General features: G+C 46.2%; 2 protein-coding genes and 1 long non-coding RNA gene across 4 annotated transcripts in view; 1 reads left to right on the top strand and 2 right to left on the bottom strand.

Moving 5' to 3' along the window:
- The window catches only part of SBF2 (SET binding factor 2), a 449,069-nt gene extending 442,020 nt beyond the window's left edge, over positions 1-7,049 (bottom strand). Inside the window, exon 1 of one of the 2 annotated variants that reach the window (XM_003122980.5) lies at positions 6,848-7,049. In XM_003122980.5, coding sequence (XP_003123028.2) covers positions 6,848-6,902 — 55 coding nt within the window. In that variant the 5' untranslated portion in view covers positions 6,903-7,049. The remainder of the gene's footprint in view (positions 1-6,847) is intronic. The other variant, XM_005661131.3, reaches the window with a different exon arrangement.
- LOC100525978 lies at positions 15,063-17,835 on the bottom strand. Its single transcript, XR_301768.3, has 2 exons — positions 16,353-17,835; positions 15,063-16,256 (listed from the first exon to the last, which is right to left on the bottom strand). It is a non-coding gene; the product is annotated as an uncharacterized LOC100525978 (long non-coding RNA).
- Positions 18,267-20,565, top strand: ADM (adrenomedullin). Its single transcript, NM_214107.1, has 4 exons — positions 18,267-18,392; positions 18,837-18,955; positions 19,112-19,261; positions 19,468-20,565. The coding sequence occupies exons 2-4, from the start codon at positions 18,858-18,860 to the stop codon at positions 19,784-19,786; spliced, it is 567 nt and encodes a 188-aa protein (NP_999272.1). The 5' UTR covers positions 18,267-18,392; positions 18,837-18,857; the 3' UTR covers positions 19,787-20,565.

Genomic DNA, 27,501 nt, shown 5'->3' with positions numbered 1-27,501 from the left:
TCGGATCCCAAGTTGCTGTGGCTCTGGCGTAGGCCAATGACTACAGCTCCGATTAGAACCCTAGCCTGGGAACCTCCATATGCTGTGGGAGCGGCCCTAGAAAAGGCAAAAAGACAAAAAAAAAAAAAAAAAAAAACTATAATGAGGTATCACCTCACACCAGTCAGAATGGCCATCATCAAAAAATCTACAAACAAGAAATGCTGGAGAGAATATGGAGAAAAGGGAACCCTCCTACACTGTTGACAGGAATAAAAGCTGATGCAACCACTATGAAGAACAGTATGGATGTTCCTTAAAAAAACTAAATATAGAACTACCTTATGATCCAGCAATCCCATTCCTGGGCATATATCCAGAGAAAACCGTATTTTGAAGATACATGCACCCCAATGTTCACTGCAGCACTATTTATAATACACAGGACATGGAAGCAACTTAAATGTCCATCAACAGAGGATTGGATAAAGAAGATGTGGTACATATATATACAATATTACTCAGCCATAAAAAGAATGACACAATGCCATTTGCAGCAACATGGATGAATTTAGAAATTACCATACTAAGTGATACAGAGTGTCGCTGTAAGACAGAGAAAGATAAATATCACGTGAGATCACTAATATGTGGAATCCAACAAAAAAATGATACAAAAGAACATAAAAACAGAAACCAAAAGATTCTGAAACCAAATTCATGGTTACCGAAGTGGAAATGTGGAGCAGGAGGGATAAATGAGGGGATTGGGATTGACATGTACACCCTGCTATATATAAAAGATAAGTAACTAGGATCTACTGCATAGCACAGAATAATCCATTACTCCCTACTGTGTAATAACCTATGTAGGAAATGAATCTGAAAAGGAACGGGTATTTGTATATGCATAAACTGAATTACTTTGCTGTACACCCGAAACTAACTATACACCAATAAAATTTATTTTTTTAAAAAAGTAGTTTTTCGGAGTTCCCGTCATGGCACAGTGGTTAACGAATCCGACTAGGAACCATGAGGTTGCAGGTTCGATCCCTTGGCCTTGCTCAGTGGGTTAACGATCCGGCATTGCCGTGAGCTGTGGTGTAGGTTGTAGACGCAGCTCGGATCCCGCGTTGCTGTGGCTCTGGTGTAGGCCGGTGGCTACAGCTCCGATTGAACCCCTAGCCTGGGAACCTCCATATGCCACGGGAGCAGCCCAAGAAATGGCAAAAAGACCAAAAAAAAAAAAAAAGTAGTTTTTCAAGACAGGAGTATTTTTCTTTCGACTCAACTTTAAGATAGATACGAGGAGGTCCCATCATGATTCAGTGGAAACGAATCTGACTAGCATCCATGAACACACAGGTTTGATCCCTGGCCTCGCTCAGTGGGTTAAGGATCTGGCATTGCCATGAGCTGCAGTGTACGTCAGCGAGCTCCAATTCAACCCCTACCCTGGGAACTCCACATGCCAAGGGTTCAGCCCTAAAAAGACAAATAAATAGATAAATAAATAAATAAATATGAAAAAATCAACCAAAAAATATTAATTGAAAAGATACTTTAGAAACAAAAATAGTGTAGTATGTTGAATGAATAATTTCAAGAACACTATGGAATTAAATATAGAACATTTCAGTATCATATTATTATGACTACCTTTTAGAAAGATGTAGGTAATAAAATCATACTAACTACTGAAGAAAGCTTTATAAGAAAGGTTTGCAAAATCAATTAGGTTTATTCTTCACTTAAAAGTGTACATAGATATAGTGGATTTTCTTCCAATAAGTTTTTACATAAAAAGGACTACGCAAAGGATACGACTCAAGATACAAAACTATCCAAATGTCTAAAAAGTGATTCACTTGCTCTTCAAAAGCTATTGTTAAGAAAATGAAAGGGCAAGCCACAGATTGGAGTATCTGCAAAATACCTAATAAAGACTTGTATCTAGAATTTTTTTAACATAAAAATAATAAGCCAAACAATCTGATAAAAAAAAGATCAAAAATTTGATCAGACTCTTTCACAAAAATATTCAAATGCGATAGGCACATGAAAAGGTGCTCAACATCATTAGCCACCAGGAAAATTCAAATTGAAACCACAATGAGATACTACCACATATCCATTGAAAATGGGGGGGAGGGGTTGTGTGTGTGTGTGTGTGTCTTTTTAGGGCTGTACCTCAGCATATGTAAGTTTCCAGCATAGAGGTCGAATCAGAGCTGCACCCACAGACCTAGGCTACAGCCACAGCAACGCGGGATCCAAGCCCCATCTGTGACCTACACCACAGTTCAAGGCAACACCATATCTTCAACACACTGATCAAGGCCAGGGATCAAACCCAAGTCCTCAGGGATACTAGTCAGGTTCACCACCGCTGAACCACAATGGGAACTCCCAAAAATGGTTAAATTTTTTTAATAATACAAATAAAATTTAAAAGACTAGCCCTCAGACATTGCTGGTAGCAGACAGTTTGGAAAACAGTTCGGCAGTTTCACGTAAAGTTAAATAGACAATGATCACATGACCCAGCAATTCTTCCCCTAAGTATCTACCCAAGAGAAATGAAACCCTATGAACTTTCAAAGATCTGTATGCAAATGTTCAGAATATTTGCATAATAGCCCAAAACCAGATACTCAAATGTCCACCAAGTGGCGAGGGGATAAACAAATCCTATTATATTCAGCAATAAAAAGGAACTGACAATATATACAAGATGGAGAAGTCTCAAACATATTTTTCTAAGTAAGAAAAGCCAGACATAAAAAAACTATGTAGGAGTTCCCATTGTGTTGCAGTAGAAACGAATCTGAGTAGTAACCATGAGGTTGCAGGTTACTAGTCAATCCCTGGCCTTGCTCAATGGAGCGGGGATCCAGTGTTGTGACGAGCTGTGGTGTAGGTCATAGACTCGGCTCATATCTCGAGCTGCTGTGGCTGTGGCGTAGGCCAGCAGCTGTAGCTCCGATTGGACCCTGAGCCTGGGAACCTCCATATGCCACAGGTGCAGCCCCCAAAAGCAAAACAAAACAAAAAAACTATGTAATTTCATTTATAAGACATTCTAGAAAAGACAATAACCTAAGAATAGAAAATAGATCAACGACTGCCAGAGGCTAGGAAAGGAAATGACTGCAAAGGTGCACAGAGAACTTTTTGGAAGGAAGTGTTCTATATCTTGATTGTGACAGTGGCAACACTTAATGTATACATCCATCAAAACTTGCTGAACTTGTTCAGTTAAAAAGGTGACTTTTACTGCATGTATATTATACTTCAATAAATATGATTAAAGAAAAACTATCCAAAGTTAAAAACAAATAAATAAAAGCTACATCTTGCTATGGAGATTCTACAATTTTTTTTTCCTTTTTAAGGCTACACCTGCAGCATATGAAGTTCCTGGGCTAGGGGTCAAATCAGAGCTGCAGCTGCAGGCCTAAGCCATAACCACAGCAATACCAGATCCAAGCTGCATCTGCAACCTACACCATAGCTTGTGGCAATGCTAGATCCTTAACCCACTGCACGAGGCCAAGGATTGAACCCAAATCCTCAGGGACACCATGCCGGGTTCTTAACCTGATGACCCACAACAGGAACTATGGAGAGTCTACAATTTATAATAGCTTTTGGATTTTGTTACTTAAAAAAAACACAACCTTCCCTTTCCCTACTGTGGCATGGAGAACAGTCATTACAGCCCTGGGGCTGCATAAGGGTTATTAGAGCCCAAGTGAAAAAAGGACATGGTCCACATGGGGAGGAATGGCCAAAGGAGTTCATAGTCCAAGCTCTCCAAGGAGGATGTCAAGGCAGAGGGACAACCTGGCATGGGGCAGTGGATACAAACAGAGTGAGGAGGTCACCTCCTTTCCCATGGAAGCAGCCCAATATCGTGTGAGAGTCTAAGAGGGATAAGAAGTATACCCACAAGGAGTTCCCATCGTGGCACAGTGGTTAACGAATCTGACTAGGAACCATGAGGTTGCGGGTTCGATCCCTGCCCTTGCTCAGTGGGTTAAGGATCCGGCGTTGCCGTGAGCTGTGGTGTACGTTGCAGACGTGGCTCGGATCCCGAGTTGCCGTGGCTCTGGCGTAGGCTGGCAGCTACAGCTCCGATTGGACCCCTAGCCTGGGAACCTCCATATGCCACGGAAGTGGCCCTAGAAAAGGCAAAAAGACAAAAAAAAAAAAGAATATAACCCAGAAAGCCATGAATCTATTCAGATATAATTACATAAAGGAACACACTAAAAGCTTGATGGAAAATAAGATTTTACATAGTTTCAAAGCAGTCCTCACAAAAACCATTTATTAATTAACTATTAAATATTAACTTAATTTATTTGTTGTCTTTTTAGGGCCACACCCATGACATATGGAAGTTCCAGGCTAGGGGTTGAATCTGAACTGCAACTGCCGGCCACAGCCACAGCCACAACAGCGTGCAATCTGAGCCAAGTCTGCCACATACACCACAGCTCAAGGCAGTGCCGGATCCTTTAACCCACTGAGTGAGGCCAGGGATCAAACCTGTGTCCTCATGGATACCAGTCAGGTTCATTACCTTTGAGCCACAATGGGAACTCTTTAAATATTAACTTTAGAGTGAAGAAGCCTAGTAGACATTGCTTATACCAGGTAATCAAAGTGAAAATCACCAATAATGGGAATTCCTGCTATGGCACAACAGGATCTGCGGTATTGCTGGAGCACTGGGATGCAAGTTCAATCCCTGGCCCAATATAGTGGGTTAAGGATCTGGTGTTGCTACAGCTATGGTGTAGGCTGCAACTGCATCTGATCCCTGGCCCAAGAACTCCTTATGCCACAGGGTGGCCACAAAAGGGAAAAGTGAGAGAGAAAGAAAGAAAATCCCCAATAATAGGACAAACTGAAATTGTACACCAGATAGAATGCAATGGGCAACACTTCTGTGATATTCCTGCCCAAATACATAATCTGTGTGTATCTAATCACAGCAGAAGAGATAATCCCAAAGGAGAGGCATACTGCAAAATAACAGCTCTAAGATCTTCATTAGGTCAAGGTTATGAGAGTCAAGAGAAGGTGAAGGAATCGTTTCAGATTGAAGTCATGCAGCAGATGGCCAAAAATGTATTGAAAATAAATGAAAACTTAATGAAATTCATCAACATCAAGAATAAGCATGAAAGCAGCAAATTCCTAAAGGTCAACTGAACTCAAAAGCCATCTCTGATGAGAATGTCCTATGACAAATAAATGCAATACATAATTCTGAGCTGGATCATTTTGCCAGTAAAGAGATTAGTAGCATAATCATCAAAACTTGAACCAGTGTGAGAACTAGATGTAGTAGTACGTCAGTGTTAACTTCCTGATTTTGATAATTGTACTGTGATTATATGGGGGGTAATATCCTCATTTATAGAAAATACACACTAAAGCATTCTGGGGTGGTAGGGCAGGCATCAGGTCAGCAACTTCTCAAATGGTTTTGGGAGAAAAAAAGTTCTCTGTACTGTACTTGCAAGTTTTCCACAAGTTTGTGATTGTTTCAATTTTTTTAAGTGAGAAAAAATAACGTCAATAAATTTGAAATGATGTTAAAAATACATTGCTATTCTCCATATTGTTAATCTGGGTTAGAAAGAGACAGCAAACTGCAAAATTACTAAAAGGTAACAAAATGTTGGAGCCATGCATTCCCTTCTCTTGTTAACCTCAGTCAGGTGAAGAGTGGTGAAAGACTAAAGATATAAAAGGTTCCCACTAAAGGAAGTTATTAGGAGAGGAATAGTCAAAGGGGCAGTTGACCAAGAGTGGGTAGAACAATGGTATTCTGACGCTACAAATGCTGTAACCATCAGCAAAACACAATCTCAGCATCTCCTCTGAAAAATGAAGGGACTGTCTAGGTGACCTGAAATTCCCTGCAAATGAATTTCAGAACTTCCCTGATATAGATAGAGTGTACTTCCCCAACTCAATGTATTACATTGTGCTTAGCTACACAGTAATACAAAGCAAACAAACATGCATTAATCCTGAATTCTCTTAAATTGCGGAAAACCAATTAAAATGCAATGCATGTGCCAGATTGTTTCCAATGAGGAAAATTTTGCGATGAATGAAAAGAACAATTAAAACACACATTACAGTAAAACAAGATAAACCTCAGGGATCTGCTGACTGTCCTTACTTAAAAGACAGTGTTCAGAATCATTCTGAAATAACCATCGCATTTGTCCTGAAAGAAAAGGGAGCATTTCCTAGAAATGTTCAGAAGTTCATGGACCCTTTCCCTTTCCCCGGTACCACGCGTTCACCGGCCCGGTGACTAGACCGGCCCCTACCAGCGCGGGGGTGAGGTAGCACTGGACTCTCAGCACTTCCTTTTGGAGAGGACAGCCCCCTGCGTCACTCGTTACTCACTCAGGATGCTGGGCAGAAGTTTATTCCCAAGGAACTTAGCACAGTTGGCTCCCGCCCTCCCAGCCCAGCGGTCCTAGCCCAATCCCGCCGGCACCAGAGCGCTGCCCCTGGTACCCGGCCCGCTTCAGAGCGAGGGTCGCGGCACCCAGATTCACCCCGGCTGGGCCGCCCCAGACCGGGTGGACGCGGCCTCCTCCTCCTCCTCCCCCATCCCCTCGTGCCGGTTCCTCACGCCCACCGCAAGGCTCAGCCCAGCCAGGAAGGCCGGACGCCCAGAGCCCGCTCCGCCGAGGCCGGGTCCGGCCCGGCCCTCCCAGCCTCCCGACCGCGACGCTCGGCCCTGCAGAGCCCACTGGACAGCAGTCGCGGGGGGCGGGGGGGGCGGAGGTGGGGAGGCCCGGGGGCGGCGCCCGCCCCACACCCTTACCTGGCTTCTCATGGTCGTAGCCTACTACGATGAAGTAGTCGGCCAGCCGGGCCATGGCCGCAGCCGCCGCGCTGGGGAAGCGGGTGCCGGTCGCCGCCCTCGCCGCCGCCGCCCACCAGGCCCGGGAGGGCTCAGCATTTTCCCTGCAGCAGCAGTAGCTGCAGCGGCGGCACTTCAGCCATGTTTGACAACCGAGGCGTGCTCTGCGCCTGCGCCGCGCTTTGCACCCGCTCCTCCCCCTCCCCCACCCGCGCTGGCTCCGTAACCCGAGCCCGGGCGGAGGGCCCACCCCCACCCTCACCCTTCGTTGGCTGCTGTGACCTCCAGGTTTGGGGAGTGGGCTTTCGGGCCTATTCCCATCTCGCGCTACCACTGCAGCTGCTCGGAGTGGTTCACTTTGAGGCTTGGCTGCCCCTTCGCGACCCACGTCCCCCTCCCCTATATTTCCTAAAGCAGGGTGCCTTTCCTTCCGCCTTCTCCACTCCTTCAGGGTCTGGGAAGAGAAGACAAGGATGGTCTAGGGGTGACCTGGCAAGTTTGTTGCTTCCCCTCCCCCCACACACCTCCCTTCCCAAGACGAGATTCTCCCGCCCTCGACTGGAAGCATGGAATTTGCACCGCCAGGGCTTTTGCTGCACGTTTCCTGTTTATGTTGTGCAGATGGGAACTTTAGGAACATGCCACCGAGCAGGCGGAGGAGGGAGAGGCTTTTGCGCAATCTTCAGAGGCCTGGTGCTTTAGTGCTGGGTGGGCTGGGGGCGATTGGCCTGGGCTTCCCCCGGAGCGCTTGGGGAGGCTGGATTCCTCCGAAGAACGCGGCATCCCCGGGATCCTCCTGAGCTGCCCAGGGACAGCAGAGTCCGAGGGAGGAGGCTTGCCTCTCCCAAGAGAGCCCTTTCTGCCTAGGCTTTCGCTTCTTGCAGCAGTTCCATGCTCTTGCGGCTAGAGCAGGTGGTGACTTCTAACTTCCTTGTTTAAACAATGCAATTAAAATGAGTTAGTGGATCTCATCATCCAATCTAGGAATTACCTGGGTCGCTTTCTTTTTACTGGCACCTCTTATTGATCGTTTGGAATTTGGCTAGTGAAGCACCCAGATGAGCTTGCTTTGTCCTCTGTTAGTATCTCATGAAGTTTTAGTAGCAGGTTATGTTATAAGTGGTAGACTGAAGTTTTGGGAATCTCCATGGTTTGCAAATGTGATAATCTTTGTTCCTCATTATCACTAATATTGAGGATTTAACTCTTACCATTTACCAGACTTTGTCTAGTAAGTGCTTTAACAAATATGTTTAATGATGGAGTCCCTGTTGTGGCTCAGCAGAAACAAATCTGACTAGCATCCATGAGGATGCAGGTAGATCCCTGGCCTCGTTCAGTGGGTTAAGGATCTGGCATTGCTGTGAGCTGTGGTTTAGGTCGCAGACTCGAGTCAGATCCTGCGTTGCTATGGCTGTGGTGTAGGCCAGCAGCTACAGCTCTGATTCCACCCCTAGCCTGGGAAACTTCACATGCTGATATGCAGCCCTAAAAAAATATATATATACGTTTAATGAATGAGCATACAATTTACCCCAACCACCAGCAGGAAGCTGCCGTGGCTTGAACTCTGAACTGAGAGTTCAGCGATTTGGTATCTCAGCTCCTGAAAGTTTGCTCTCATTGATCATTTCCTCTGTGTGGCACTTTTTTCACTTACAGTTTGAGAGGGTTGGGCTGCAGTAGAAGAACCGAAACTCTGGAAGGAGTACTTTAACTTGGGGAGTTAACTTGCAAATTGCTTATGGTTAAACTGAATCAGCCTAGTTGCAGAGATATAGGGACCATAACAGATTACTCTTGGAAATAATTAAACTGAAAAAGCTTCAGTCACATCTCAACTATGAATCCTCTCTATAACTTCCCTGGGAGCTCATCATCCAACTTGATCATTTTCAGTAACGAGTTATTAAACTTCCTTGGGAGGCAGCTCATTCCACTGCTTAACAACCCCATTGTTAGAGAATTCTTCCTTATTATGTCAGGGTTGTCCTGTAACTTCCTATTTTGCTCTATAGAAATACCCAGAAAAAAATAAAATCTACCTTTGTGTGATAGCCTTTCTGTTTTTTAAGACAGCTATATGTTCCTTCTCCATTTTATTTTTTAAGTGAAATTCACATATCATAAATTGAACTATTTTGAAGTGTATAATTCAGTAGTATTTTGTACACTCACAATGTTGTGCAACTACCCCTCCACCTAGTTCCAAATATTTTCATCACCCAAAAGAAAACCCCAAACTCATACAGTGATCACTCCCATTTTTCCCTCCCCTAAGCATCAGATAACTACCAATTACTTTCTGTCTCATACAACACTTTGTGTCTGGATTCTTTCATTTAGAATGTTTTCCAGATAGATCTATGATGTAGCATGCATTAGTACTTCATTCTTTTTCATGGCTGCATAATATTCCATTGCATGTAGGTATCATACAAAGTCAAATTTATCTATTTTTTCTTTTGTTTCCTATACTTTGGTGTCATAACTAAGAATCCATTGCCAAATTCAAGGTCATTACAATTTTAGTCCTATATTTTCTTCTAAGATTTTCATAGTTTACTCTTGTTTTAGGCCATTGACCCATTTTGAGTTAATTTTTTTTTTAAAGACTGCAGCATGTAGAAGTTCCCGAGCCAGGGATCAAACCCAAGCCACAGCAGTAACCCTAGCAACAGCTATGACAACACTGAGTCCTTAACTTCTAAGCTACCAGGGAACTCCCTAAGTTAATTTTGTATAAGACATGGGAGGGGTCCCCATTTTACTTTTTAAATATATTGTTTTTTATTTTATACAGATAATTAAATTGGAAGTTCCCAGGTCAGGGATCAAACCGACGCCACAGTAGCAGCCTGTCCCACAGTTACAACACTGAATCCTTAATCCACTGTACCACATGGGAATTTTCCGGTTTAATTATTTTAACTTTTTAATTTTAATTATTTTAACTTTGGTTTAATTTAACTTTTTTGTTCGTTTGTTTAAATCAAAGCTTATCTGTTTTCAAACCTCGAATCAAATGCTATTTATATTTAGACCTACTCTATTAGGTCATAGGTAGGCTGCCAGATGTTTGCAAATGGGTGTTTTGTAGCACAGGGATTTTGACATACCCCAGGTATATGTAGATAGGCACTATGTGTTTGTATACACACATGAACATATTTAGCATACACTGAAACTGTGTTTGCTTCTCAGCCAACAGCTGCCAGTCTGCTGAAACTGATAAGCCTTGACAAGACAGCCTGATTACTGAGGTTGGCTGAAGGCCAGACCATCCCCTGCGATAACCACAATCACCTTTCACCAAAGAGTGAGGGAATAAAGCAAACCCAGATTTGTTGTTTCACAGAAGGCTGGCAGGAGCAGGAAGGGAGGAAGACTATGCAACCCAATGATGATGTATATGCAGCAAATGCCTTTTTTTGTCTTGTTGTGTTTTCTAGGGCCTCACCCGGAGCATATGGAGGTTCCCAGGCTAGGGGTCCAACCGGAGCTGTAGCCGCCAGCCTACACCACAGCCACAGCAACACCAGATCCGAGCCACGTCTGTGACCTACACCACAGCTCACGACAATGCTGGATCCTTAACCCACTGAGGGAGGCCAGGAATCGAACCCTCAACCTCATGGTTCCTAGTCGGATTCGTTAACCACTGAGCCACTACGGGAACTGCAGCAAATGCCTTTTTTTATGCTTTAGAAGACAAAAAGGAGCTGATTACTAGTGAGCAAGAATTATCAGCCTGCTGCTCCTATATTCAGCTGGCTGTCATGGTGTAGTGGTTGATCTGTACAGTCATTCAAGGGCTTCCTGTGGTTAGCCACCACAGTTCAGAAAGGCAATATGAGTTTTCCTTGACCAAATGCTGCAGGCAGGGCTGGGACCTCTTCAAATGGTCTCTACTATCCAGTAACAAAGGCGACTAAGCAGCTGTTGTAGAAAATTCCCTGACTCATTGCCACACCTCCATCCACTCAGTGGCCCAAATGGGCCAGACTGAAAGATTGCTTACCCTTCATACCTGCCCCTCTCTCAGCCCCACATTCATCACTCAGTTCTGCTGATCCTGCTTCCCAAATATGTAGCCTTCTCTCCCACCTCACTGCCACTACCCTAGTCTGAGCTACTGTCACCTTCCACCTTGACTATGGGAATAGCTGCTGCATTGGTGGCTCCTGACTTTCCATGTAGGTGCAATTTCAGGACAGTAAGTAGATTATGAATCCTGTCTTCAAATTAAATCTGTATAGGAAACACACTGTTTCTACCTTGATTGTATGTTTGGGGTGTATTTTAGGCTTCAGAGATGGCTAATGGAATTGTGCTAGGAGTTCTGGTCCTGGCTCAGCGGTTTACAAACCCAACTGGTTTCCATGAGGATGCCGGTTCCATCCCTGACCTTGCTCAGTGGATTAAGGATCCATCATTGCCATGAGCTATGGTGTAGGTCGCAGACATGGCTCAGATCCTGCGTTGCTGAGGCCATGGTGTAGGCTGGCAGCTGTAGCTCCAATTCGACCCCTAGCTTGGGAACCTCCATATGCCAAGGGCGCAGCCTAGAAAGATAAAAAAGAAAAAAAAAAAAAAGAAAAAATGTACTGCAATTGCTTTCACATGTGTGATTGTATGAATAATTGAATTGACACCCATATGAAGTACTTCTGACATTAGCAGCTATAGTATAAATAGGTGCCATGAGAGATTGAAGGCTGCTTTTACTTAGATTGCCTATTTATTTGGTGAGGGGGACTGGCTACATAATTTGCATAGCCTAAAGCAAAATGCTAATGTAGGATTCTCTCTGTTTAAAAGTTATTAAGAATTTCAAAACAGGAGTTCCCATTGTGGCTCAGCAGGTTATCTAGTATCTGTGAGGATGCAGGTTCAATCCCTGTCCTGGATTAGTGAGTTAAGGATACTGCCTTGCCCCAAGCTGTGGTGTAGGTCACAGATTCACCTCAGATAGGCCACAGGTACAGCCATAAAAAGAAAGAAATTTGGAAAGAAAGAATTTCAAAACAGCAACAAGCAGAGCATTGAACCAAGCATGAGGCCCTGTGTAAACTCTCCAGGGCTCCACTACTGCATTGCTCCTTCCTAATCACATTCAACGGACACAGTGATCTTTTATTTTATTTCTTTTGTCGTTTTAGGGCCACACCCTCAGCATATGCAAGTTCTCAGGCTAGGGGTCGAATCAGAGCTACAGCTGCTGGCCTCTGCCACAGCCGTAGCAACACAGGATCCGATCCAAGTCTGCCACCTATACCACAGCTCACAGAAATGCCGGATCCTTAACTGAGCAAGGCCAAGGATGGAACCTGTGTCCTCATGGATACGTCAGATTCGTTTCTGCTGAGCCATGACGGGAACTCCCACAATGATCTTTTTTTTTTTTTTTTTCTTTTTGTCTTTTGTCCTTTTGGGCCCCACCCCACGGCATATGGAGGTTCCCAGGCTAGGGGTCGAATAGGAGCTGTAGTACAGCCACAGCCATGCTAGATCTGAGCTCACAGAAATGCCGGATCCTTAACTGAGCAAGGCCAAGGATGGAACCTGTGTCCTCATGGATACGTCAGAGGTTCCCAGGCTAGGGGTCAAATCGGAGCTGTAGTACAGCCACAGCTCATGGCAATGCTGGATCCTTAACCCACTGAGCAAGGCCAGAGATGGAACCCACAACCTCATGGTTCCTAGTCGGATTCGTTTCTACTGCACCACTATGGGAACTCCATCCCACAGTGATCTTTTAAATAAATATATATTAGATCTTGTCTCTTCTATCACGAAACCTTTCAATAATTTACCAAGTCACCATGAATTAAGTGCAAAACCTTCATCGGATTCCAAAGGGTTCTATTTATCCCAACTGTGATGACCTCCTTAATCTCATTTCATACCTCTCTTCTTCACTCAATTCGTTTCAACCCCAGTGGCCTCCTTTTGTTTTCTCTAATGTATGAAGTTCTTTCTCATCACTAAGTATTTGCACATGATGTTCCTTCCATTTAAAACTTTAGGTTCCCCTAATCTTGCTTTTCCTTTGGCACACTTACCACAGTTTATAATCATGTATTTATTCCTGTGAGGATTTGTTTGGCTACCCTGCCATGCTGTAAGCTTATTGAGGGCAAGAATGATACTTGCGGGGTTCCCGTTGTGGCACAGTGGTTAACCAATCCGACTAGGAACCATGAGGTTGCGGGTTCGGTCCCTGCCCTTGCTCAGTGGGTTAACAATCTGGCATTGCTGTGAGCTGTGGTGTAGGTCGCAGACGCGACTCGGATCCCACGTTGCTGTGGCTCTGGCATAGGCCAGTGGCTACAGCTCCGATTTGACCCCTAGCCTGGGAACCTCCATATGCCGCGGAAGCGGCCCAAAGAAATAGCAAAAAGACAAAAAAAAAAAAAAAAAAAAAAAAAAGAATGCTACTTGCATTGCTGATTGTTGTGTTAACAGCACTTAGCACAGAGCTAGACACATAATACATGCTCAGTAAATATTTGAAGGAATAAATTCATGTAGGCACATACACTAGAATTGACTCATTCCACTCGTTCTAATCTGATAGTACAGGATTCCTACTTGGGGTCAGGCAGTATGATAATAGCTCTCGTTAACTCCAAATGATTTAATCACCTCTCTTATACTCCATTTGTTAATGCCATTCATTGTGCCATCAGTAGTAAATTTCTCTTGAAGTCATTTCAGAATCTTGTTCTAGGAGTTCCCATCGTGGCGCAGTGGTTGGTGAATCCGACTAGGAACCATGAGGTTGCGTGTTCGGTCCCTGTCCTTGCTCAGTGGGTTAAGGATCCGGCGTTGCTGTGAGCTGTGGTGTAGGTCGCAGACGCGGCTCGGATCCCGCGTTGCTGTGGCTCTGGTGTAGGCTGGCAGCTACAGCTCCAATTCGACCCCTAGCCTGGGAACCTCCATATGCCGAAGGAGCGGCCCTAGAAATAGCAAAAAAAGACAAAATAAATAAATAAATAAATAAATAAATAAAAGAATCTTGTTCTGTTTTAGCTGTTGGTATAAGAAGCTTCCGTATGTTAACCGTCTTCTCTTTTCTGTCCTATAGCAACTTATATTCCTTAAGCTTTGGAAAGATTTGTCTTCTGGCTTTATCACATACAAAGGACTGGTTATTTCTATCCATCTGTTTTGTGCAGGGGCACAAAAATGGGGCAGCAAAAGAATTGTCTTTATACTGATGCTCTGGAAAATTCTATGCCCTAAAAAGAGAAAGGTTAACTGCCCTCTTTGCCTCCACTTCTCCAAGAGAGAAATTAAGGCTATAGAAACAGTGCTTTTTATTCTTTTTTTTTTTTTTTGCCACACCCACAGCATATGGAAATTCTCAGGCCAGAGATAGAATCTGTGCCACAGCTGCAGCAACACCAGATCCTTAACCCACTGAGCCGGACTGGGGATTGAACTCCCGCCTGAACAGTGACCCAAGCTGCTACAGTTGGATCCCTAACCCACTGCACTACAGCGGGAACTCCTATGTCAGCATTCTTTAGTTGGTCAATCTTCTGAAATTTTATGTTTATTTTATACTGAAATTGGTTCATGTATATGTGCATTTTTTTCTGGAAAAGATCTATATTTTATTAGCTCCTTGCAGAAGTCAGAGTCCCCCCCTCAAAAAAAAAAAAAAAAAAAAAAAGGCTTGAGCTTAGTATCCTGCTTTACTTCTTCCTGTGAGTGACTAAATCTAAGAAGCTGATTGGGTTCTTTCTCTAAACTATTTGGTGTTATGACTCCCGGATGTTTCTTGAAACTTGTTTTCAAATGGACTTGGTAAACAAGACAAGCAGAGGCATTTTGAGCCATATGAATAATAAATGCATTGTAAAATTTCCTGTTTGAAAAAAGAGGCATCAGAGATAATTATTGGCAGTGCACTTGGCTATTCAAGTTTAGTTATTCTTATTGACATTATTAATATTACTTATTGTTTGTCAGTTCTTTTCTTCATGACCTGAGCATGGTCATGCTGGCCCTATGGATTGTGTCCACAGTGTTAGCTGAGAAACCACCACCACAAGTTTTTTAAAACTCCAAATATTACTAAGAATAAGGCTTGGGTTTAACAAGGCCTAAAAATAATTCAGTTGGAATGTGAAGTTAAGACACCATTATACAACATGGCTTCAGCATATTTGTATGTCCACTTATATGATGTCAGGATACATCATTTATTACAGTACTTTGGGGGTTTATTTACAATCTTACCCTTTGAAAACACTTGGGTGCAAACAAAAAAAGTGGATCTTCAGTAACCAGAATTTTTTTTTTCTTTCCCTTCTCTTGCCAGTGAGATTTTGAAGATGTTTCTTCCTTCACTTCCGTCCTTCCTTCCTTGTACTTAATGTGTATGTACAATCACTGCAACTTGGATGGATGAAACCCCACGTTAACAAATCACCAGAAACAGAACGCCAGCTATGTTGTTTCCTTCCAGATCCGATGTTTAGCCGAGAAAGCATCCTAGTCATTTATTTTCCCCTTTAACCAGTAAGTAAACAAACACGAGGTACCACGGGGAAAAAACAGATGCCAACATTTGGCAAACTTTATATCTTTTTTTCAACTTATACTCCACCACACTTTGGGGTACCCTCTGGCCCTTGTCGCGGACGCACGTGGGCGCGCGCGTGTGTATACACACACACACACACACACACACACACACATTTTCCGAGGTGTGGCTGTTCTAGCCAAATCCCCAGCTGCCAACCCAGGGCTTTGCTTAAAGAAAGGATTTACGGAGTTCTCAAGCATCAGACCTCTAAGTGCCAGAACTACAAGGCGCACCTGGGCTGATAAGCGCGTAGCAAGGCTCTCAGGTGGGAATTCTTGGCCAGGTCTCTACGCTGCTGGCGCAGGCACTGGAGCCCGGCAGAGTCTCCACTCCTGGGTTGGGTTTACTTGTTGAAGCTTCTAGCAGCTCAAAGAGAAGTCTGCCCCGCCAAGAGCACGCTTCGCGGTCCTGCAGGAGTGAAAGCTCAGTCCCCATCCCTACCCCGATCGCCTCGATCCCTCCTCCCCCATGGAATCAGGGCTCCCCTGGAAGACACAGCGAGGAAGCCACGAGGTACAGCTGAAGAGTCCTCTGCAGGTCGAACACTCCAGGGCTGGTGGGAACTGGAAGGAACGAGTCCAGACCACGGGACCTTCCCTGGCTGCGGACCGGCGCCCAGCTGTCCTTGACCTCCCCGGCAGTCGAAAGAGCGCGCCGGGGAAATGAAAGTAAAAACCTGTCTTGGCGTGGACCCAGCTGGTCGCATCCTCAGGACTGACTGATCGGTCCCAGACAGGGTCGCTGCGAAGAGTCTGAATCTCAAGGGACGAACTGAAAGGAAGCGATGAGAAATGAGTCATGAGCGAGAAAAAGAGAATAGTTATACTGGGGAGACTCCTAGAAACAGAACAGGCGCTCAGTTAATACCTGCTGTCCGCAGTGCGGGCCGACGAGCCGCAGACCCGGTCTGCTGTGGCGACTGCCCTTTGGTCAGCGGGGTGGCTGGAACCCAGCCAGTGCGCTGCGCTGCACCTTTCCGACCCGCGGAGTCCGGATCCCGAGCCCGAACCCGGAATCTGTCCCCCGCCCTCAGCTGGAGCTCAGGACTGCTCAGGTGACTTCCTGGGGGAAGGGTCCTCAGAATAAATAACTTCGGCGCAGCCGTTCCTTCCCCGGGTGCAATGTCCACCAGTCAGTCCTGGAGTGGAAAGGTGGCTGAGCCAGCAGTACACTGCCCAGGCCAGGCAAGGTCCGCAGGCTTCAGCGCCAGCCGCCTGTGCACGGATTCTCAGAACCGGTATGGCAGAGCAGGTAGGAAGCTTAGAGATCTACCAGGGGCAGGTTGTAAATGAGGAAATTATAAAAGAGATGTGATTTGCCCATGTACACAGTGAAATTATAGAAGAGATGTGATTTGCCCATGTACACAGGATGAGATTTAGAAGCTGGTCCAGAGTTCCAGTGGACCTGCTCTCTCTGCTTCTCAGTTTAGGCCCTGGGCTTCATGGACCTACATCCAGAGTAGTGGGTGATAGGACATGAGAAGCCCTCCTGCAAGAAGTAGGGAGCCCAGGAGGCGGAGTGCAACCCCTCCCCCATTCCACCCCAGAAGCTAAATGAGAAAGTGAAGTCAAGAAGCAGTGATGGAAGAGCATAAACGGGTGACAAAACAGGCTTGGGGGTGATTCATCATGAACAGGCAAAATCCTTGGGCGGGAGCTAGGACTCTCCAACCCCCTTTGATGGCATGATGACCCCAGCCTAGAAAAATTCACGCTGAGCCCCAGTCCAGTGAGTCCAGGACACTACTGCTTACCACCTTTGATGTGACTTTGGGCAAATGAGACCCCCTGTGAATCTTAATTTTCTCATTTCACCAAGTAGAAAATCGGTGTTACCTTCCTCATCTAACTCAAGGGTAGGTGTGAGGATCAAAGATCAGGATGTGGCCATGCTTTGTAAACTGTAAAGCGATTAACATTCATGAAGCATTAGTGTGCTCCCTGGCAGTAAATTCTCACGTTTACAAGGGGTGAACGTAGGCTTCGAGGGCAGCAAGGCAAACTTTCAGGTTGTAACCTTATAAGGCATAATTGGATTACTGGGGGGGGGGACGAAAAGGTTATTCTTCCTCCTAATTTTGGTTATTCCTAAATTTCCAAATAGGCACGCAAATTCTGAAACTTCAGATAACTCCCCTCTCTAAATCCCAATTGTCAAATCAGTCTTTCTGAGCCTTGCCCCTATTGCGAAATCTTGCTAGTCCATTCCAGAACCCCGGAGTCTCCGCCACTGGCAAGCCCCCCTCCTCTCAGCTGTGCTCTGTGTGTGCCCTGCCCCTGAGGCTCTGGGAGCGTCTAGGGTCGCGGCCAGGTCAGGCGCCGAGCCGGCAGGGGGCGCGGTCCACTAGAGGGCACAGCTCCCAAGGTCCTGGGTTCAAGTCATCTGCGTGCTACCGTATGCTGGCTCTTGAAGTTCTGTGTCAGGAGACCTTACACTCTTGGCTGCATAGGTCCTGGGTAAGGACCTCAAGAGGCTGTACAGCCTCACTTCGGCTCGGCTTAAAGTCTGAACCCCGTGCAGGGAGAGTCAGGGCTGGGGCAGTTCTTGCACCTATCTCCTGGAGCTCATCTCTGAGCCCTCTCGGTATGAGGGACGCCCCCCACCTCGCCCCCACCCAAAGCACGTACCCTCAAGCAAGCAATGCGCGCGCCTGATTGCAGAGTGCGCGCCCAAGGGAAGAAAGGGAGGGCGCGAGGGCAGCCTAGGCCCCGCCCCCTGCGCTCTTATAAAGCCGAGGAACGAGAGCCGGCCACTCAGTGGTTTCTTGGTGACACTGAGGCGGAACAGCTCGAGCCTTGCCACCTCTAGTTTCTTACCACAGCTTGGACGTCGGGGTTTTGCCACTGCCAGAGGGACGTCTCAGACTTCATCTTCCCAAATCTTGGCAGATCACCCCCTTAGCAGGTAAGCACCAAAAGCGGAGCGGGTTAAAGCGGGTGGGGGTGGGGGTTGCCCAAGCCGGAGACTGGGAGCTCTGGGTGAGGAGTGCTGTCCACTTTGGAGGGTCCTCTGCTGGGTGCATCCCCCATCCCACGCCCAGCTTGTGGATACAGTTGAAACTCCAGAAACCCAGTCCCCTCTGCTCTGTCAGGCAAATTACGACAAGTTGAGAGGGGAACCTCCGGGAGCCTGGCGCGGGGCAGTGGCCTCCCCTGCGGGGCCTGTCACCCGCCTGGCGGGTGCAAATGCCGCTGGCGCCTCTCTGCGCCCCGGGGAGATAAGCGTCTGAGTCAGGCAGAGCGCGGGCTGAGCCTGCCCGCGCCGGGGTCCCCCGCCCGCCTCCGTGCCCCGCCCGGCGGTGCGGCGGGCCCGGGCGCTCACCCTCGGCTCTTCTCTCTCCTATCTCAGGGTCTGCACATCTCAGCCGGGATGAAGCTGGTTCCCGTAGCCCTCATGTACCTGGGCTCGCTCGCCTTCCTGGGCGCTGACACAGCTCGGCTCGACGTGGCGGCAGAGTTCCGAAAGAAGTGAGTCTCGCTCGGGCAGCGCCTTCCCCAGTTCTGGTACCTGCAAGACAAGGGGAACTGACCATTGGTGCCAGAGGGGTTAGAAGTGAATAGAAGCGGGGACCGGCCAGCACCTCGCCTGGACAATTGCGAATCAAGTCTATTTATGTTTTTTAGATGGAATAAGTGGGCTCTAAGTCGTGGAAAAAGAGAACTTCGGCTGTCCAGCAGCTACCCCACCGGGATCGCCGACTTGAAGGCCGGGCCTGCCCAGACTGTCATTCGGCCCCAGGATGTGAAGGGCTCCTCTCGCAGCCCCCAGGCCAGGTAACTATGCCAGACGCCTAGGCGGGGTGGGCAAGAAGAACCCTCCTCCATTGCCCTGCCCCTGGGGATCATCAGGGCTGTATGGCAGTTCAGATAGAGGTAGCAGTTTCCAGCTCCCTCTGGTCCTAGAAAGGCTCCGTTCTCGGTGGCGGGGGCCAAAGACTTGCTTGATGGGGGTCTCACGTTGCCTTCCTTCCCCTCTCCAGCATTCCGGATGCAGCCCGCATCCGAGTCAAGCGCTACCGCCAGAGTATGAACAACTTCCAGGGCCTGCGGAGCTTCGGCTGTCGCTTTGGGACGTGCACCGTGCAGAAGCTGGCGCACCAGATCTACCAGTTCACGGACAAAGACAAGGACGGCGTCGCCCCCCGGAGCAAGATCAGCCCCCAGGGCTACGGCCGCCGGCGCCGACGCTCTCTGCCCGAAGCCAGCCTGGGCCGGACTCTGAGGTCCCAGGAGCCACAGGCGCACGGGGCCCCGGCCTCCCCGGCGCATCAAGTGCTCGCCACTCTCTTTAGGATTTAGGCGCCTACTGTGGCAGCAGCGAACAGTCGCGCATGCATCATGCCGGCGCTTCCTGGGGCGGGGGGCTTCCCGGAGCCGAGCCCCTCAGCGGCTGGGGCCCGGGCAGAGACAGCATTGAGAGACCGAGAGTCCGGGAGGCACAGACCAGCGGCGAGCCCTGCATTTTCAGGAACCCGTCCTGCTTGGAGGCAGTGTTCTCTTCGGCTTAATCCAGCCCGGGTCCCCGGGTGGGGGTGGAGGGTGCAGAGGAATCCAAAGGAGTGTCATCTGCCAGGCTCACGGAGAGGAGAAACTGCGAAGTAAATGCTTAGACCCCCAGGGGCAAGGGTCTGAGCCACTGCCGTGCCGCCCACAAACTGATTTCTGAAGGGGAATAACCCCAACAGGGCGCAAGCCTCACTATTACTTGAACTTTCCAAAACCTAGAGAGGAAAAGTGCAATGTATGTTGTATATAAAGAGGTAACTATCAATATTTAAGTTTGTTGCTGTCAAGATTTTTTTTTGTAACTTCAAATATAGAGATATTTTTGTACGTTATATATTGTATTAAGGGCATTTTAAAACAATTGTATTGTTCCCCTCCCCTCTATTTTAATATGTGAATGTCTCAGCGAGGTGTAACATTGTTTGCTGCGCGAAATGTGAGAGTGTGTGTGTGTGTGTGCGTGAAAGAGAGTCTGGATGCCTCTTGGGGAAGAAGAAAACACCATATCTGTATAATCTATTTACATAAAATGGGTGATATGCGAAGTAGCAAACCAATAAACTGTCTCAATGATGATTCATTCTCGGGTCACGAGTCTTGGGAGGGAGGGTGCCCCCGGTCCTGGTGCGCACGGGAGCCTGGGTGGGAAGGTAGGAGGCTGTGTCGGCGCGTGCTGGCGGGTCTTCGCACTGGCTGAGCTATCAGAGCAATACTCTTTCCGTGCCGGCGTGCGGAGCGCCAGTATCGCGTGCTGGTCGGGGCTTCGCGGGGATGTGCCAGATCACAGACTCGTGTGGCAGCCGGGCCGGGTGGGGTAGGTTGAGTCCTAGCGGGGGAAGCGAGCCTGGACTCTCCAAATTGTACAACAGAGTCCTATAAGTTTATGGAGTTGCTCACGTAAAGCGCACCTCCGAGACCTTCAAGATGAGTTTCCCCGGGCAGCAGAGGTGCCAGAGGTAGAAGCGACTCCAGCAAAAATTGCAACCTCCTCTGGGAAACTCGAAGCCGGGCCACCAACTCCAGTTTTCTCCCAGCCGGGTGCTCCAGCCAGCCTGCGGGCTCATAAGCGATGCTGCGGCGCCCCCAGCCGGCCACCTCGGACGAGCCCGGGAGTCTTCTGGCAGTACGTGCGGTTTAATAAGCCTTCCTACGTGGGAGTCAGCACACAGCCTTAATGAAAGAGGAAAGAAAAAAACAGTTTGCAGATGCCAACCAGGACCGGCCCCCCCCTAGACCTGCACGGCGGCTCCCTGTTCTGGGACCGTGACTCAGCGCCCACACGCTGCGCAGCGTGCAGCTGCTGGCCGGAGGCGGGGGGGACGGACGTGCCGCTGGAACCGTGCGCCTGCGAAGGCCTGAGACCTTCATTGTTCCACCTCCCCTTGCAGCTCTCCTCTTCCTTCCTCCTCCCCAAGGCTTTTTCATTTTTTCTCCACTTCTCTCCAGCCATCATTTCTCTCCCTTCTTCCTTCTGCCTCTGGTTAAATCTATACATTAGACGGTGGACGGTGGACCCAGTTCTGGTGATTGAAGCTGCACGCTAAGCCTCACTGAGTGACTAGAAGGGCAGGGGACATGGAAACAGGACAGAAGGGAAAGGATAAGGGAAGACACCCTCATATTGGTTTCAACCAATATCCTGAAGACCCAGGATGGAGTCCAAGGGCTTGTCCTTTCCAGAAAGAGTCCCTGGCCCTTCCACGTCAAAGCATCACTGAAATGTTGGTGCTTCTGATCCCAGAAATTCTGCTGGTGAAGAAAATATGAGTGTGAGTTTGGATAACAGAAATGTTTCCAGGGTAGCCTACCTTCTCCTGGGACTTTTGCATCCATTGCGTACTGCAAGGCCCCTTCTGAGAGCTGATGGTAGTTCCTTTCAGAAAAACAAACAAAACTGCATGACCCTGAAAGAGATCTGAGGTCTGGGGTCCAGAGACAATCTGCTTCTGAAGCAGCTTCAGTTTCAAAGGAAGTAGATTCTACGACATGGAATTTTTTTAAGATCATCCAAGGCCTCAGTTTTCAGTACCTGGCTGTTAACTGTCAGTCTTCATACAGTTCATTGTCCTATTTGGTCTTAACAATTTTGTGAGATTCATCAGAATTCAGGGGGTTACAAATGCAGCAACAGACCACCCGTATCTTCAAGGGCATTCTAGTAAATGTTCACTTAAAGGGAACTCTGTGCCAAGCACTATACAACGTACAGGGGATGTATGAATGAAAGAGTGACTGAAAATTCCACTTTGGAAATTTCTGAGCCGGTGAGTGGTTCTGGGTGGTCTGAAGGGGCTACAAAAACCAGAGAGCCACAAACACTTCAGCCTTGCAGACAGTGGCTTGGGATTAAATACTCCCCCTTTTCCTTAAGCCAAGGTTTGTCCCATAGCCACAGAGCCCTTGAGCCAAACCTCACCCTGGCAGGGTTTTAGCCAGCAGACAAAGCTGCCAAAGGCAGGTTGGGCACTAGCTTGGGGCTGTTCTGAGCAGGGAACGGGCATCATAGCCTTCTGCCCAGGGAGTCTTATGACTCCCTTCAGGGAGTCCAAGGCAAGTGAAGGAGATAGTTCAGCTCTGAGATAAAGAGGCAGCTGCTCAGCTGGAGTCCTTCCCAACCCAAAATTCTGTGATCAGAGACAGGTTTGAAGAGACACAAGAGACCCTCCTAAGACCCATCTGGTGGTACAAGTTCAGAATTGACTGAAGGTCATCTTCCAGCTCCTGGGGACCTTTTCTGTGAGAGCCTCAACCCTCCATCTCGATTTTTTTTTTTGTAAGGTGTCAAAGCCTGTCAGGATACTGCCTCTTGATGCCAAGAACACATCATTTATCAACAGTGGTGAGTCATTTGTGAGCTGATCTGACCTGTCGGCGGCTGAGGAGTAGTCGCAGCTTTTATCTTTAGCTACTGTTGCTGGCTGTGGGAATGGTACCATCCATCCATTTGTAATCAAACACAATGTACCAAGCAATTTCTTAAAAAGCCAACACCTTGGCTGAACAGCTAAGGGTGGAAGAGAGTGATGGGGAGGAAGGGAAATGGATTCTTTTTTTAGCACCTACTTTGGATCAGACATTCTCCTAGACACTTTATAACCTTATCTCATTTAATTCTTACAGCAGCCTTGTGGAGTAGGTGCTATTATCTCCGGGTGTGGATAAGGAAATTGAACTTCAGAGACATAAAGTAACTTAGCCAAGGTCACACAGTGAGTAATCAGGGCTGGAGTCTGGATTTGCACTCAAGGGCCACAGGCTATTTTGATGCTATGAAGACATAGAGAGTAAGGTGAGATAATTTTAACATGAGGATTCTCAAGCCAGATGTCCCCAAATGTCCTCTAATATAGAGATGACTTGGGTAGGTGATTTACACCTGCGGTTCTGAAGGATTTACATGAGGCTGGTAGGACTGGAAACCAGAACTGCTTCAGCGGTATGCTCAGTGAGTGCAAAATAAATAAATGAAGTGAGTTTTTAAATTCTTGGACCTGGTTTGAAGCGGAGATTATAAATCAGAAATAGTCTTTTTTTTTTTTTCCCTCTTGAGCTAAGCCACTGACCTCTTTGGTTTATGTTGCCAAATATAGTTAGAACATACACTGAAGGCCTCAAGAGCTGGCTTCTGAGGGGAAGGCCTTCTGAGCTATTCCTGGCCAAACGCGGTCCCACACTGCAGGTCTGAAGTCTCCTGGAAGAACACCTGTGTCTACAAAGCTGCAAATAGAGTTTCCACCCTTAGGTGGAACCTTTGTCTTTGGCAACTGCTGCCCAAGCCAGCTTTTCAGAGGCTGAGTGAGCTGACTCTTGACAAAGTTGAGTGCTACCCCTCTTCCTCCTGTTACCCTGGGTCCCACAGAAGTTTCTGCCAAAGCCCGATGGAGGCTTGGTCTTCACTTGCTTGGGAAGAAGGGTGAGGCTAGATAGCTATCTGGTGGTCCCACTGGTCTTGTTCCAGAGTTATTTTGGAACATTCTGGAAAAACAATAAAATGACTGTGACCACACAGGCAGCTGAATGTAGTAGGTTATTATACATCTGTCCAAAAGCAGGAAAGTAGTTCTGAGTATTAAGATGAGTTTTTGAGACATAAGCAATGCATTTGACTTACTACACAATTATTTATTCAGTGTAGAATAAAAGATTCACCTTTCATACCACTCCCAGAGAGATAACCACCATTAATATTTTACTGTTTACTTTTTTAGACATTTTAATATATTATACATACACACACTTTTTTTTTTTTGGTCTTTTTTTTGCAGGGGGGCCCACACCTGTGGCATATGGAGGTTTCCAGGCTAGGGGTCGAATCACAACTATAGCTGCCAGCCTACACCACAGCCACAGCAATGCAGGATGTGAGCTGCTCTTCAACCTACACCACTGCTCATGGCAACACTGGCTCCTTAACCCACTGAGCGAGGCCAGGAATTGGACTCCTCAGGGGTACTAGTCAGGTTCATTACTGTTGAACCACGATAGGAATTCCCCATATACACATACTTTCAAAAACTAAACTCAAGTACAGAGAACTGAATTAAACATACTCCTCAGTTTAAAGCAAGTTGTTGTTATAGATCTGTGCAAGGCTTCTCTCTTGTTTTAATTATTTTATTTTTTCTCCTTTAATTCCCATTCCTCTTCCCATTTCCTCCATAGGAACTGAGTTCATGTTTGATATCTGGATTTATCATATGTGTATTATCATGTAAAATCTGTTGTGTTGTTTTATGACTGTGTTTCTAACATACAAATATATTGGGTTTTTTTCCCTACTTTTTCCTACTTTTCTCATTGAACACTTAAAAAATAGTTACCTAAGTAGATTGTTTCTTCTTACTATTGCATATTATGGAGTAATAATATATCTAGCACATTTTATCTTCCTTCCTTCCTTCCTTTCTTTTTTTCTTTTTGTCTTTCTTTCTTTCCTTTTTAGGGCTGTACCTGTGGCATGTGGAAGTTTCCAGGCTAGGGGTGGAAATGGAGCTGCAGCTGCCAGCCTACGCCACAGCCATAGCAACCCCATATCCAAGCCATATCTGCAACCTACACCACAGCTTGCTGCAACACTGGATCCTTAATCCTCCGAGTGCAGCCAGGGATCGAATCTGCATCCTCATGGACACTATGTCAGGTTCTTAACCCGCAGAGCCACTAGAGAACTCCCATATTTTATTTTTCTTGACTCTTTACTAAGGACACTTGGATTGCTTCCAGCACCCCTTTGCCACAAATAATATGTAGATGAACATCCTGTTTCATGTCCTCTTATGAATCTGAATGAGAATTTCTTGAGAGTATATATCCAGAAATGGCATCAGGAGATTTCTATAGGAGTTCCATCACAGCTCAGCGGGTTAAGAACCCTAATAGTGTCTGTGAGGATGGGGGTTCGATCCCTGGTCTTGCTCAGTGGGTTCAGGATCTGGCGTTGCGGCAAGCTGCCGTGCGGGTCGCAGATGCAGCTCAGATCCAGCTGTTGCTGTGGTGTAGGCTGGCAGCTCCAATTTGACTCCTAGCCTGGGAACTTCTTTCCATATGCTGCAGGTGTGGTGCCCTCCTCCCCCCGCCCCAAAGAAAATAAAAGACTTCTACAGACAATGTCAAATTCTGTGAGATTACTTTCCAGAATGCCTGTACATGTTTATATTCCCACCATCAGTAGTGCTTGAGAGTTCCCACCTCACCATGTCCTTGCCAACCTCTGTATGGACTCATGTTTGCCATCCTAAAGTATATGAAGTAATATGGCACTATTGTTTTAACTTCCATCACTGATTACTGCTGAATTTAGGACATCTTCATTTGTCTATTGGTCATTTGACTTCCCCTGATGAGCCACACAATTTTTAAAAAGTAAGATCAGTTTGGTCTGTAACCTGATTTTTTTTCCCACTCATCAGTATATTTGGGACATCTTTCCATGTCAGTAAATAATCTGTACAAAATCATTTTTATTACTGGCATGATATTTCATCATATGGAAATATCATAATTTAACCATTCCTCTGCTATTGGACCTTAAAGATATCCTCCCTACATTTTTTTACCTTGAAAAATGCCTGAATAAGTGTCATATTTTTAGATTAAGGTAATTTTATGAATTGTTTTAAAGATAGATTCATAGAAGTAAAGTTATTGAGACCATTTTCTTACCCCACATGCAAAAATTAACTCAAAATGTGTTAAAGACGTAGGAGTTCCCTTCGTGGCTCAGTGGAAACGAATCTGACTAGTATCCATGAGAATGCAGGTTCGATCCCTGACCTCGCTCAGTGGATTAAGGATCCGGTGTTGCCGTGAGCTTGGTGTAGGTCGCAGACGTGGCTCAAATCCCGTGTTGCTGTGGCTGTGGCGTAGGCTGGCAGCTGTAGCTCCAATTAGACCCCTAGCCTCCACATGCCATGGGTAAGAAAAAAAAGAAATGAAAATGAAAACCACAATGTAATATCACCTCATGTGGATTGGAAAGGCTGTCATCAAAAAGACAAGAAATTAGTGTTGGGGGAATGTAGAAAAAAGGGAATCCTCATCACTGTTGGTGGGAATGTGTAGCCGCTATGGAAAACAGTACAGAGGCTCCTCAAAGAAATTAAAATGAAACTACCACACAATCCAGCAATTCCACTCCTGGGTATTTATCTGAACTAAACAAAAGCACTAATTTGGAAATATATATGCACTTCTATGTTCACGCAGCATTATTTATAATATTTGAGATACCGAAGAAATCTAAATATCCATTGACAGATGAATGGATGAGGAAGATGTGGTGTATATATATATAATAGAATATTATTCATCCATATATAAGAATGAAATCTTGCTTTCTGCAACAACATATATGGACCTAGAGGATACTAATGCTAGATGAATAAGTCAGACATAGAAATACAAATACTGTGTATTTTCACTTACAGGTGGAATCTAAAAACAAAACAAATAGATAAAATAGAAATTGACAGAGAACAAAATAGTGATTTCCAGAGAGGACATGGACAAAGTAGGTGAAGGGGATTAATACATACAAACAACCAGTTATAAAATAAGTAATTTACAGGAATGTAATGTATACAGCACAGGATATATAGTTGATAATATTGTGGCAACTTTGCACGGTACATGATCTATAAAAATCACTGTGTTGTACACCTGAAATATCAACTATACTTCAATTAAAATAAATTCATTGAGCCAATGAGTATGTACTCTTTTATTTTATTTTATTTTATTTTGGTCTTTTTAGGGCCGTACCTGTGGCTTGTGGAGGTTCCCAGGCTAGTGGTCAAATCAGAACTATAGCCACCAGCCTACACCACAGCCACAGCAACACCGGATCTGAGCCATATCTGTGAATTACACCACCACTCACCGCAATGCCAGATCCTTAACCCACTGAGGGAGGCCGGGGATCGAACCTGCATCCTCATGGGTACTAGTCAGATTCGTTTCCACTGAGCCACAGTGGGAACTCCTGTACTTTTTTTTATTATTAAACATTT

Source organism: Sus scrofa, chromosome 2, assembly GCF_000003025.6.
Source record: "Sus scrofa isolate TJ Tabasco breed Duroc chromosome 2, Sscrofa11.1, whole genome shotgun sequence".
NCBI classification, from domain to species: domain Eukaryota; kingdom Metazoa; phylum Chordata; class Mammalia; order Artiodactyla; family Suidae; genus Sus; species Sus scrofa.
The sequence above is the reverse complement of the archived record's forward strand: the minus strand, read 5'-3'. Positions and strand labels throughout refer to the sequence as shown.